Raw genomic sequence first — 14,141 nt, forward strand, 5'->3', positions numbered from 1 at the left:
AAAGAGCCTTGAGGAGTGGGAACAATATGCAGTTATTTTAAAGAAAGTGTCACTGTGAAGTCCAAAAAAATAATCCTGCAGAAATGCCTCAAAGAAAGGTACGGTGTGGGTGTGCAGCAGGTTGCAGAGGTATGTCAGATGACTAACACATCAAAGAGTTTTCTTTAAGTGGTGCGGATTGTTTAATTGTTTGCCGCAATAAGACAGTTCATTTTTCAATGAAGGCTAGCAGATATACTTTATTAAAAGCAAACCCACAGTCTTTTTCAGTATTTTCTTTCTTGGTGACTTTTTTTGTAGTTCAACTTTTACATTGTGCTGAATTCACCCTAAAAGTAGGGAAAGGAGAAGTATAGATAAATTAGGTTAGATTGTAAGTCCTGAAACTATGTTTAAGTAGAATGTTTAAATATTAGCTATAGCTAATAAGTGGTAAATATAGCTAATAAGATCTGTGTAGACACTTTTAATCTTGGTTAAACACTGTTGTAGTCAACTTTTTTCTTTCAATGGAGTGGTGTTTGTATCCATGAGAGGATCACTGTGACGGCGATTCAGACTTACTGTGCACTGGTAGTCAACTGTAGCCCATTAAGCAAACTGTAGACAAAATCAAGTATCTTTTAAAAACTGAAGTTAGTTCATCCTGTCTTATTTAGGCGGCAAACACTGAGTTAACTTATTCCTCTTTTTGTATTATCAAAATATTCGTTAAAAAAAACCATATTTAAGCTTTGAGGTAGCTGTACACCTAATAAATTGTTTTTAAAATATTATTTTTCTGGATATTTTTGGCACTTACCCCTATTCTGTCTAAGTCCTGTTTTTGACTTAAAAAGCTGTGTCCAAGCTAGCTTCAGAGGCAGTGCAGGATGCAGAAAATGAGAAAAATTTTTGTAGTAGCTTGGCTACACTAGTTAAATGTTGAAACATCGATTGTTATTAATTAGTGGGCATTTCAAATACACTTTACTGCAGGGAGGAAATTGAGAACAAAGGAGAATCAGAAGGTGAAGAGGATGAGGAGGACACAGAACCCTGCCTGACTGGAACCAAAGTGAAAGTAAAATATGGACGTGGAAAGACTCAGAAAATTTATGAAGCCAGTATTAAAAGCACAGAAATTGATGATGGAGAGGTTTTATATTTAGTTCATTACTATGGTTGGAATGTAAGGTGAGGAGAACAAATTGCCTTTCATTTCTTTGTTTGTTAAAAGGATTATTTGCAAAAGAATTTTTTTTGTTTTTAAGAAAAAAAGAGAAAGATAATTAGTGACTTAGATCCTGTTATCATGTTGATAATTCAATTCAAAGCTAACTCTATTACATTTTTCAACGTTAGTTGTTTTGTTCATAGTATAACACTATTGCATTGAGATCTCAGAATGTATCTACTTGTATGTTTCCAAGTTTCCATCCTGCTTAAAGTGAATAATCCTCGCTCCTCACAGGAGTATCCCTGCAATTTATTGTATCAGCCAGTGTTAGCAGCATCAGACTTTTATTTAAAGGGAGTCATTGATAACGGTGAAGACATCTACAATTAAGGGTATCAATGCTGAAATTTTGGCAACAAAATTTATTCTTGTATTCAACATTAACTGTGATTATAACGAATGGTTGTTACGTGTAGAGAGGGTAGGAGAGGGAGGGCTAAGCAACAAGCAACTACAGAAAAAAAAAATCAAATTATTTTCTTGGCAGCCATGCTGTATATTCAATACTGCTCTAGAAATGGCTTTTGTTGTTGTTGTTGTTAAGAGCACTGTGATTGTCTACATAAACAAAAATATCACAAAATTGATAATTTTTTAAAATACCACACTTCTGGTATATAACTTGAGACATGCGAAATCCATATTTTTCTAAGTAAACTAAGCAAATTTCTTTATGTGGCTACATTAAGTTTGTGTGTTGGAGGTATCCCCCAAATACTTACATGAGGAGCACTAGTAGTATATCTGTGCCTTTCAGAATCTCATACAGTTTGTTGCTATAATTTAAAAACTTTTCCCTTAAAAGAAAAGGTATATTTTACTGTTGTCACATGGTGTGGTGAAAACTGACTTTTGTATATCATGTGAAATAATTAACGTTTTATGGCTAACTGAGTCCCTTGACTTCCAGTGCTTTGCTAGCAAGAGACAGGGAAGTCTGCACCTCCATTCTCCCATCCCGTAAATTTTTTTATGTGTTGGGAATGTAATTCATCTTTCTAATGCCAGATACTGCATGTGTTTGTAAATATGTGCTCTGCTTCCCTACCTCTCCTTAATAAATATTTTCTGTAATTCAGTCTTTTAAGCCTTATATTGCAAACAACTTTATATGCAGTAATAACAGTATGATGTTATTTACTTTTAGGTATGATGAATGGGTGAAAGCTGATCGGATTATCTGGCCTGTGGACAAAGGAGGACCAAAGAGAAAACAGAAGAAAAAAACAAAAGTAATGGTTATTTCCATAAGTTTCCTGTGGTACCATACTTATGACTATCACTGTTCCTTTTTTTTTTCCTTATTTTTTTAAAGTCTAGATTTTTAATAGAAGTGTAGAGCAAAAGGATAAAAGGTTTGATCATCAGCAGTGAAACATATTAATAAAAATTCACGTTTTCCTCCTTAGAATAAAGAAGATGGTGAAAAGGATGAGAAGAAGGATGAAGAGAAACAAAAATCAAAGCGTGGGCGACCCCCTCTGAAATCTACTCTTCCATCAAACACAACTTGCAGTTTATCCAAAACACCTAATAGTGAAGGTAAATCTGGAGCCAGAAGTGCACGGAACAACTTGTCAGATTCCTCACCATTACCAAATGGAACAGAAGGTACATCTGGTGCACTCGTGTTCTGGCATGGAAGTGCATGTGAACAGTGATGTAATGCAGTGCATTAATATGACAACTGCAGCAAACACAGTGCTGGCAGCACCTTTAAAGTCCTACTTAACCAGTCAGTGAAAAAGCAATATAACAAAACAAATTTTTGGTGGAGATTTTACTCTATAAAACTTAATATTTTCGATTCTGATTTTAGCAACACCTCACAGGCAGACGAGACGTAGCTCAGGAATGTTTGATTCTGATAGAGGATCAAACAGTGAGTGATCTCAGTCCTGTGTATGCTTTTGAGGTTTTTTCAGTACCTTTTTGAAAAGAAGTTTGATATTTCTTTTAATTACTTTTTTTTTTTTTTTCCCTCCTCCCTGTGAATTTTATTGAGGAAGTAGTTGAGCTGACACTGCTGAGGAGCACACTTTGCTCATAGAACAGCTATGGCACGGAAATTACTGTGCAAGTCATTCTATATACTTTAGCCAGAGCCTTTCAGTCCCAATCTTGAACAGAACGATTCTAGTGGTATAATGATAGTCTTTATTGTGGTAAGTAAGTCCTCGACCTCAGTACTACACCATCCAGCAGAGCTGTTAATTATATACAAATGACAGCAATATTTTTGGTATTTCTAAGCTTCTGTGAACAGGAACTGAAGTGAAATCACTCTCTCCTTTTAGTACAGGTCCCTGAATAATCTTCTGGTAACATAACAATGCTTGCTTTGTATATGGTGCGTGATTCATACAATAGTTTAGCAATGAAATGTCCATATTGTGGTGTGGAAGGGTGTTTTTTTTCTGTTTGGGGGTGCATGGAGGGAAGGAGGCTTGGTTTTTGTTTTTGTAATGTCAGGTGGGGGAGGCATTATCCCCAGGTAGACTATGGGAATCTGTAAAAGTATTTTTGCTACTATAAACTGTAATTTGTTTATATTGGTTTATTTGGGAAATTGTAGTTCCATAAACATTTTGATAAAAAAAATAAGAACTGTAATAAGCGTGTTGATTAACGCAGAATTTTTAAGTTTGAAATTGTTTAATGTAAACTGATGTTAATACCGTAGATTACTGACAAAAAGTTTTTGTGTGGTTGGAAAAAGAAATTGTGCTGAAATTGATGATTTAAGGTGCTGTTTCCTGTTTGTGTGTTTTTTTGGTTTTGTTTTTTTTTTTTTTTTAATTTTTTGCAGACTCTGGCTCATCTGACAGTGAAGCAGATGAATCATCTGAAAAGAATTTGAATGAAGAATTTTCTCCAGAAACTTCAGAACTGGAAAAAAGTGAAAAACTACATGATGAGAAGCTAGATGAAGAAAACCCAAAGATTCCTCATGCATTGAAAGAAAATGACAGGACTCAAGTACAGCCATTAGAAACACTGAAACTGGAAGTTGAAGAAAGTGAACAAATTGTTCAGATTTTTGGAAATAAAACAGAACAAATAGAAGAAATCAAAAGAGAGGCTGAAAAATCACCTAAAGGAAAAGGGAGAAGGAGCAAGACAAAAGATCCCTGTTTAGAGAATGCAAAAATTTCACCAGGGAGCCAAGAAGAGGTGGCAAATGAATCTCTTGCAGAACCTGAAAGATTAGACATATCTTCCTTGGACTGTAAAGAGATTTCCAGCACTACTGAAAGTGAAACAGAACCTTGTACAAAAGATAAGAAGCTTTTGAAAAGGAAAACTTTGGAACAGGCATCTCCTGAGAAGAGGAATCGACGAGAGAGTGAGATGGAAGTGCCAAATATTGTATCTGAAGAGAGGACCAATGAATGTACTGAAGCAGAGGAATGTAGAGGGCTGAATGCTGAAGAGTCCCTCAGAACTGAAAATGAGGAAATGCCATCCCTGGTGGCAGAATCGGTTCAGCACAGTCAAGAGCTGAGGAATGAGAACTTCGAACGTCCATCTGAAGAAAATGAGAATGTTCCCTTAAAAGATGAGGATGATGCAATGCCTCAGATTGGTCCTGAAACTTTGCTCTGCCATGAAGTAGACTTGGATGACTTGGATGAAAAGGAGAAGAGCAGCAGTGAAGACACAGTTACAGAAAAGCCAGACCCTAATGCTTCAAATTCAAATCCATCTGCCTTACCCCCTGCTGCCCAGTCCAGCTTTTCGGTGGCCTCGCCTCTTACTCTTAGTCAGGACGAATCGCGCAGTATCAAGAGTGAAAGTGACATGACTATTGAAGTCGACAGTGTGGCAGAAGAGTCTCAAGAAGGTCTCTGTGAAAGTGAGTCTGCTAATGGATTTGAAGCCAGTACCACATCAAGCAATTGTAGCATAGCAGTGCAAGAGAGAGAGGTTGGAGAGAAAGGTGAGCATTTCCTGTGAAAAGTCATTCTCCGCTGTAATGATTTCTGAAGTCGTCTTAAGTCTGGTGTCACTGCTAAAAATTGCTCATTTGTTTTGTCTTCTGATTTTAGATTCCTTTGTTGCTTATAAAAAAAGCCTGTTAGTAGCAGAAATATTTGAGGCATCTGGTTTTTGTCTTTGTTTTTCTTCTCATTTAGGTCAAAAAAGACCCAGTGACAGCAATAGTGGAACGCTGGCAAAAAAGCAAAAGCGTACTCCAAAGCGAACAAGTGCTGCAGCCAAAAATGAAAAGAATGGAACAGGTACATTCCTGGAGGGGGAGAGGAGGAAGGTTATGCTGTCCTGTAAACATGTATAAGGGCCACCTGTTCTCGCTGTTACCCGTTATTTCTGTTGGATGTGACTTCCTTGTCAGGGTTTTTCATTATTACTCATCATGATTATTGGCTGTTAAACGGAGAGCACTTATCAGCTGCATGATTGCAGTGTTACTGGGAAATCTCTTGGCTATTTTTAATTACATCAGGAAAAACTTTTAATAACTGTGTATATTAGCAGTTACTAAATCCTTACCATTATGCTGATTTTTACATATTGGGTTGGTTATGAATTTGGGAGAGGGAATTTTGTTCTGAATAGAAACACGTCCTTTGAAGTCTTACAATAGGTGTTTCTCATGGGAAAAGGTGCATTTATGAAGTACAGAAAAAGTGTTTGGTGCTAAAGAATAACTTTTTAGCAAAAGGAATCTTGTGTGTTTTTATCTCAGCTATGTGACTATTTTTTAACTTGCTACAGAAATCTGGTTTTTTGTGTTTCTGTAGCTCATTTTTGGTGATCATTGTATTGAATGAGTCAATATATTGAGGCCCTGTGGCAGCATTGTGATAATCTTTAAATATCAAACTAATATATTAATTATCTGACATACAATATTCAGACATGTTTAACATGCTTGTGTAAAACTTGGCAATTATTGTGGGAATCTAAAATATTTGCATGTATCAGCTTAAAATTTTCTGTAACGTGTGAAAGCTTTTATGCTTTTAGTCTTGTTTCAGAATTGTTCCTTTAGATGTGTAAAGCAATTTGGTAAATATACACAGTCATGTGCTACCTACCTATAGTAATACAGTTTTAATCTTTAAAAAAGGGATTCTACTGTCTGCTTTATATTAGAACCCCAAAATACGTGACTTAAGATTGTTTATGAGTGGTCTAATATTCTTATTTTAATAAGCTTCTTTATTGCTTCTGTAAAAAAAAAAAAAAATTTACTATCGTTTTTTAACTAAAGGCCTAGTCAGCCCTCGACTTCTCCTGCATTAATGATCACTACACTTGAGAGTTCCGTGCATGTTGTGTCTGATAAGGTTATGCATTGAATCTGATACAGTTTTTCCTTGTCTGTATTCTGGGATCTTCTGAGTAAGAAGGAGCAGTTTCTTCTTAATCGCTTTTTCTGACTATAACTACGATTTTTAAAATGTCAAGGTTGGTTGCTTGGTTTGTTGTTTTTTTTTGAAGTCCAAATACATTTCTCTTGCTGCAGGACAAAGTAGTGACAGTGAAGACCTTCCTGTCCTGGACAGTTCAAGTAAATGTACTCCTGTAAAACACATAAATGCATCCAAACCACAGAAGATTTCTCGATCACCTGCAAGAGTGATTTCACCTCACATCAAGGATGGAGAGAAGGATAAACACAGAGAGAAACACCACCACCAGAATGCTTCGCCTAGAGTATACAAATGGAGTTTTCAGCTCAGTAAGAATTCTTTAAGTGACTTGATTAGAGGGAATTTACAAGAAAATTTGTTCTGAAGGAAAAATGTGCAAATTTTGGGATTCTAAATTGGGTATAGGCCTTTTATGGCATATTTATGGAAGTGTGTTATCTTTCATGCTGCATCCTGTATACCCTTAAGAACTGTGTGCATTTGTTTAAAATCACCCTGATGAAGCTATTTTTTTCTTTTCTTCCCACTTTTAAGATGAACTAGACAATATGAGCAGCACTGAAAGGATCTCCTTCTTACAAGAAAAACTACAGGAAATACGAAAATACTACATGTCCTTGAAGTCAGAAGTAGCAACCATAGACAGGAGAAGAAAACGATTAAAAAAGAAAGACAGAGAAGGTAAATTTCAGATTTGCTTTATGCTTCCCAGGAGAAGTTAATTTTCTTGAAAATACATCACTCAAAGCAACTTGAGATTAATTGACAGTATTTTTTAAAAAAAAAGTGTTATCATCTGTTCGTATGTGTACATATTTAGAAGGAATATTTGTGCTTTTTCAGAAATTGAACCTAATGAAAACATTCACTGACTATTTTATAACTGTGCATTAGAAACTTGGACTTTCCTAGTGCAAGCTCGGTCTGAGTTTTCAATCAGTGTAATGACTCATCTGATTTATCTTTTCAATTGGTCTGTGATGCAGAAAGAGTGAGGTTAATCACCCAGTTTATGTGAATATAGTGGTGAAAGCAATTGACAAAAAAATCCCTGTCAGTTTTCTGTGACCGTGCCGCTTCTGTGAGGTCTTTTAAACACCCTAATAACCAAGAAAACCTTCATTCTGACATGTATTTTGATAATCTGATGCTGATCTGTTGTTCTGTATATTCAGTGTCACATACAGGAGCATCCATGTCATCTGCTTCTTCAGACACTGGAATGAGTCCATCATCATCTTCTCCTCCACAAAATGTGCTTGCTGTAGAATGCAGGTGATACACATTTCAGCAACTTGCTGCCATGGACATAAATCCTGAAATTCAACCGCAGAAAGCACTCAACTGGTTTGACATTGCCAAGTATATTCTGTACACACTTCCACTGCTGGACTGTACCTGTTCTCCCCTCCTCCCCTCTTCTTTTGTTTAATTTACTGTTCAGAGAAATTAAGCTTATTGGTAACTGAAGGTTTGTAGGCACAATGTGACATGCTTGTCATTGTGTTTGCTTTTGGTTTGTGGTTTTTTTTTAGTTTTTGTTGGGGTTGTTTTTTTTTTTTTTGGTTAATGCAGAGAAAGGGCACTTATCAAATTTGAAAAGCTATGTCCAATGAAGCATTCAGGTGTTCTAGGGAGATCTTAGAAAAGCAAGTGCACCAAGCAGACATCAGAGTATTATCAAAAAGAACTGAGTAACTGCTGCACTTTCACCAAGCTGTACATTAACTCTTGGTGAGTAGTTCCTCTTCGTGGAAGCACTTGCTATACAGAACTGCCAAAGTATGTGTTCAGCAGTGTGCCCAGTTTTAAAGGTGTAAATGGGACAAAATAAATTGTGAAAGGAAGTGTAGTTGACTGAAAACTACAGTTGTAATAAGTCTTCCACTTTTTATAGGATTTTTGAGCACACAATTATGCAAATATTTTAATGTTTATTAATGTTTACAGTGGAATTGTGAATAGGTTTTCAGTGGACTATCTTATCCCTTGACAAAAATATTTTGTCTTTTTTCTATGTAATTTCAGAGTTTTTATTTTGTTACAAAAAGACGAAAAATGAAATATATAACAACAATGAAGTTATTTAACAAGATTTCTAAAGCTGAAATTTTTGTGTAAAATAAGGTATCTTGCAACTTGTTAAATATATTTATTCAGACATTGGATGTTGTATTTTTATGTATTTTTTAAAATATTAATAAAATTGGAAAAAAAAATTCTAGGTTAGTTCACTCTTTCGATAAAACATACTTACCAGTTATGGCTCTTAAGGAGGTTTTATCCGGTAGCCATGCCTGTATTTCAAATGGGTCTGTCTACGTATCCTCCACAACATAGATCTGTAAGCGGGCATCTGGATTAAACGATGACTTTATTTGGAAACTTTGGCAGTCCTAGTACTTACATTGTTTTGAGGAACAAAATTTATTTGGTTGCCCTTAAGGTACTTTGTCACAAGTTCTTATGTTTGCTATACTGCCGAATGAATTTATATCTCCCAAAGTTGAGATGCAACAATAAAGTAAAGCAACTGTGTATGCTTTGTCTGTGGATTGTCCCACAGACAGATACAATTTGTAAATAACTCTTCCAAAACCATGTATTTAAAACAGTTTGCATATACATTATGTATAAAAGTGATTTTTTTATCAATTTTTTTATTCATGTTTGTACATTGAATGGGGTTCTTAACTCCTTTTTCTGTGTTTAATATGCTGTAGAGTAATAACATAGATGCTCTAGACTGTATATCAGGATACTCTGGTTCACACGGCAGAAAGTCAGAACGAAACACTAGTGATGGCGTAGCATTACTAAAATTGATGTTTCTTGAAATTTCATTTTACAACATTTGTCAACTTGTGATTCCAATTCCTTCCATTTTCGCAGAAAATTAAAGAAAAAGTACTCTTGTAAATGCACTTTTTCTGTCTTTTCTTAAGCAAAGCAGAACTATTTCAATGTAAGATGAATATGGAGCTCACTAGACAGCATTAATAAAGGCCATGTTTTAAACATAGGCTTTATATTCTATTTTTATTTAAGTGATTGTTCTTGTAAATGTCTGGACTTACCTAAATAGAAAAATTAATCTCCATAAATTGTTGTAAAGACTTTTTTCAGAGCTAACTTTTACTGTTATAATAGCTATGAATAAAAAGCAATACTCATTTAAAAGGAAATAACATGGGTCACATTTTCTCATATTATCTTCCATGTTTAATATTTGCAGAAGTAAATTTTAAATTCGGTGAAAGAATAGGATTAATTATATCTTACGCAGATCTCTAACCTCTGTCTACAAATGGTGTGAGATCTTAAACAGGCATATACACACACTCGGCGTGCGCAGATGACAATGAGCTCTGAACCATCTGTACTTCAGGATAGATGTTCACAGTGTGTACGCTGACTGCTGCTCCTTATCTTTTAGGAATGTTTAAAATACTGCTTGGAAGACTGAAGGTATGGTTCCATGGAACATGGAAACCCATTCTAACAGATGGCTGCTCCTTGACATAGAGGACTTGCTTCCTTACTTCCTCTTTCCGCCTGCTTACCTTGCACTAGTACTCATCAGACAGACAGACACACACCCCTGCCCCCCAGTAACACCTAACATCACTATTCTGGCAGAACACTAAACCTGCAAGAAAAGATGGATGACTTTCTGCCAAGCCACTGGCAAAGCCTCTAGCATGTTACTGATTTCCTAGTTTTATCTTTCTGGCAAGAAGTGTATCAGTTAGGCAGATTATTCAGTAGATGTTTAAAGTAGTTTCTTACAACATTTAAAAATACCATAGGGAAACGAAGATTAACTATATAATATGGGACTATTCTGTACTAAAGGTGACATCAACAAGAAACCCCAATAGGTCTTTTATTTCTAACTTTACTATAATCCCCTTATTTCTGCTTTGTTGACATAAAATAAATTCCCAAGTGTTTTCCAATGCCTTAAATGAAAGTTTATGCTGTTGAGGACGCGGTAATTATGATTATACTGAATTGCGTTTTTTTTTAAATAAGAGATTAGGTATCATGTTTGCGAGAGCAAGCAAAAATGAAGCACCCCCTTGGCAGTCTTCACGTTGTTCTCCTGCCTTCTAATCTTTTACAGTTTTTCTCAAAATGATACATGTTATTTCAAGCTTAGTTAGGAGGTAAAAAAAAATATATATAATTAAAATTACAGGATCAAGCACTGTTAAAAAGAACAGGGCTGTAAGAGAATTCAGACTCTCCCCCCACCTCCTGCAATTGGTACAAAGAACTGTATGATTTCTGGCAGATTTTTTTTTTTGTATTAGCATGTATCTGGAAGTTGGAACAAAACTTGAAACATTTGCATGCAAGGACATAAGGTAAGAAAAGGTTCATTTCCCTACTTGTTTGAGTTTTTACTTTCTTTCCATGAAATAGACCAGCTACATGTATACTAATGAGTTTTTATTTTCTCTCTAATATGTAAGTTTAGCAATATCCAGTTAAATCTCCACTTGTTTCTGGCTCCTCCATCAGATTGCTTGTGTTTGAGAAACCTTCTCTTGCTTAATCAGTTTGAACAGATGAGGAAGGAGAAGCAAAGGTGTCGGAACAGTAACAACAAGCCATTATTTCCACAGAAGTTAAACAGATTTACAGTAGTAATTATCAGTGAAAGAAAAGCGTAACAAGGGCAAATAGAAGTGTGTATCTTCATGAAGCATAAGGTATCTGACCTTCACGGGGAGCAGCAAAGACCTTAATTTGAAGGGCAGCAGCAGAAGAGAAAAGGTGATTAATTCACTTCGTCACTGTTTGTGGTATTTTGCACAAGTTCCACTTGAATCTGATTTTTTTTTTTTTTTAAAGTTGCAGTATTAGAATAATCTAGGCAGAAATTTTTAAAATGGATAAATCTCATTTTACATGTAGGGAGCCACATAGTAACAGCCACCAAAATTACCCAGGATGGCTTTGATGGGGAGCTGGGAAGAGAATCTGAATCTGAGGATGGTCAGCTCCTGTGTCTGTCAGACTATCCACTCTTGAAAGCCTTCTCTCTCCAGATAGGTTTGTTAACCAGATGGAATTTCACATTAAAAAAATGAATATTCTTCTAAAATGTTCTTCTTTCCCCCATTAAAAATATTCTGGGATGGCTGAGGCAGCCAAATGGGTTTTCTGGGCAGCATTTACTGGAATTCTTTTACAGTGGTAAGTCTAAGAATTCTGTTGTTTTCTTTTTAAGAAAAGAGCATGTTTGGTTTGATTGCTTGAAACAAATCTGACAGATGAGCCGGAAGGCAGATTTACTAGATGAAACAGAAGATGAGTGTGTTAACAAAAGTATGTCGAGCTGTTTACTTCACTGTGCCCTTGTGTTTTGCATCTATTGTGCACTAAAATCTTGGTTATTTTTACTTCTCTGTACTTGGGATTTTATTATTTGCTACGATGTGCAGGATTAAAGACTACCTCTGGAGATGTAAGGAACACAACAAAGCAGTGGAACCAACGGGGATGTTGCCAGAGACTGACTCACTGTAATTCCCGGGCTTAGGAAAAAGAGTTTTTATAATTAGCTCACACTATTTATCAAGCTATTGCCCTTGAATTTTGAGAAAATCTGTCATTCTACCACATTATATTCCACCAAATAGGATGATTCTTTAAGAGGTCTCTAGGAGAGTTTAAAATTATTCATGTTTATTAGTTGCCACTAAGTAGCTGGTATTTATTAGGGTTTTTTTGTTTGTTTTGGAAATCTGTGAATTCTCTAAATTCCACAAGCATTTATTAGTCTCATCCATTGCTTTGGAGGAATATATAAATTCAATTTTTCACGTTACAGTGTTATTGGTCTAGATCTGTGTTTGTTTTAATGCAGTCGAGTGGTGGATTTTGTGATTAGTCACAGCCCAATGACAAATACTCACTGCATTATCATTTAAAGTAAACTGAAAAGATAAGGCAATCTTAATTGTGAAAGCAGACTATTTCTCACCCTTTCTAATAGGACTTTCCTGGCTTCCTCTTTGTTTTGAATTATCTCAGCCCTATTTATGTTGCTATTCCTGGTTCTTCCCATTTTCACAGAAATCCTACTTTTTGTTTTGGAGCAGGGCTGTGCTGGTTGGTTCTGCTTCAGGTCTGCAACTACCTGCTATTTGTATCAGTTAGTACCCTTATGCTGTTGCTTATCCTACACCAACAGTTTTCAAAGGTAAAAAAGTGTCTGTCTTTTGTTTTATGACATTTGGCTTTAATTCACCAGTACAGCTCACTCATTATGACAAAAAGACGGAAGCATTGCGAGGCTTACGTTCTCCCTGTTTCTTTCATTCTTCGCCAACAATCAGCATTAGAGCTCCATGACAGCTGTGAAAACCTCTGCAGGTTGTTCATCAGTAGTCTGTTGGCTTAACTCTCCCTCTGAGCCTTGTTGGTGAGGGACACAGTTACGTGTTACTGGCGGCCTCTCTCTTTCCCTGCTCTTCAGAGTAACCCAACATTTCCATTCCAGCCCTGTCAGTGTCCTCAGCCATTTCTAAACTACTCCTCGTCTAATGCCTCATCTAGGTACAGCTTGACCTAATTTGCTGTGATCCTGCCAGGTATGCTAGTTACTTAAGGAGGGTTAAGATGCGGAATTTGTATGAAATAGTTATATTGCATAAGGGTGGTTTTTTTTCTTTTTAACAAGCCACTTGTTTACGTGTATGTGCAGCTTAAAACCGTATCTCTTGATGCTCATTCATTTCCTGCAAATTACTTCCCTTAGGAATGGGCAAGGTTTAAAGCTATTTAAAAAGGAAAAAAAAAAAAGTGGAAGAAAAAAACCCCAAACCCTCCCCTCTTTCTGCTTACACTCTGCTTCCCACCCTGCGAGTGACTGTGGGCCATCCCAGCAGCTTCCCCATGGAGTACTGCCTTTTACAGTCCAGTTCCCCATTGCCTGCGTTAGCCTGGGTCTCTTAAAATTGTTGTTTTCTACACTCTTCATTCTTTTTCCTCTTTCATTTCAGTTTATGGCCCTGTCATGGCAGTGGCTCCACCTCTCCCGCCATGTCACCTTTGTCACCTGCTGCCGGCCACAGCACTTCGCTTCCCTCTTTGAGACATGCTCCCTACGTCTCCTGAAGGCAATAAAAACCTGTAAGAAACCTGTGCGCTGTTTTCTTCCCTCCACACACACTGGCTGCAGGACTCTCCCGTCCCCTGCCCGGCACAGGGACCCCACAGTGGCCCCCAGCTCCGCTCGGTTGGCGCCACGGGTCCCCACGCATGAGGGGCGAGTTACCGAGGGGTCCCCGCCGCCCCAGCCCGTCCCTCAAGCCTGTCCCTCAAGCCTCTCCGGCCGCTGCTCAGGCGGCGTTTCAAGGGGCAGCCCCGCCGCTGCCCCTGCATGGAGGCGGCGGCTGAGGGGGCGGTGGCCCTGAGGCGGGCGGGTTCTGCCGCTGCGGCCTGCGACCTCTCGCCTCAGCGGCCACCCGGGGCCAGTCCGCTGCGCTCCCTCCTGAGGGAAAGGGGCC

General features: G+C 37.3%; 1 protein-coding gene across 1 annotated transcript in view; it reads left to right on the plus strand.

The window, feature by feature from the left end:
* Nucleotides 1-8,646, plus strand: part of ARID4A (AT-rich interaction domain 4A) — a 48,600-nt gene extending 39,954 nt beyond the window's left edge. The window contains exons 16-23 of the mRNA XM_059819229.1: nt 979-1,176; nt 2,367-2,451; nt 2,629-2,830; nt 4,029-5,159; nt 5,356-5,460; nt 6,711-6,926; nt 7,153-7,299; nt 7,794-8,646. Of these exons, the coding sequence (XP_059675212.1) occupies nt 979-1,176; nt 2,367-2,451; nt 2,629-2,830; nt 4,029-5,159; nt 5,356-5,460; nt 6,711-6,926; nt 7,153-7,299; nt 7,794-7,897 (2,188 nt within the window). The 3' untranslated portion in view covers nt 7,898-8,646. The remainder of the gene's footprint in view (nt 1-978; nt 1,177-2,366; nt 2,452-2,628; nt 2,831-4,028; nt 5,160-5,355; nt 5,461-6,710; nt 6,927-7,152; nt 7,300-7,793) is intronic.
* The last annotated feature ends 5,495 nt before the right edge of the window (nt 8,647-14,141 follow it).

Source organism: Gavia stellata, chromosome 7, assembly GCF_030936135.1.
Source record: "Gavia stellata isolate bGavSte3 chromosome 7, bGavSte3.hap2, whole genome shotgun sequence".
Classification (NCBI taxonomy): Eukaryota; Metazoa; Chordata; class Aves; order Gaviiformes; family Gaviidae; genus Gavia; species Gavia stellata.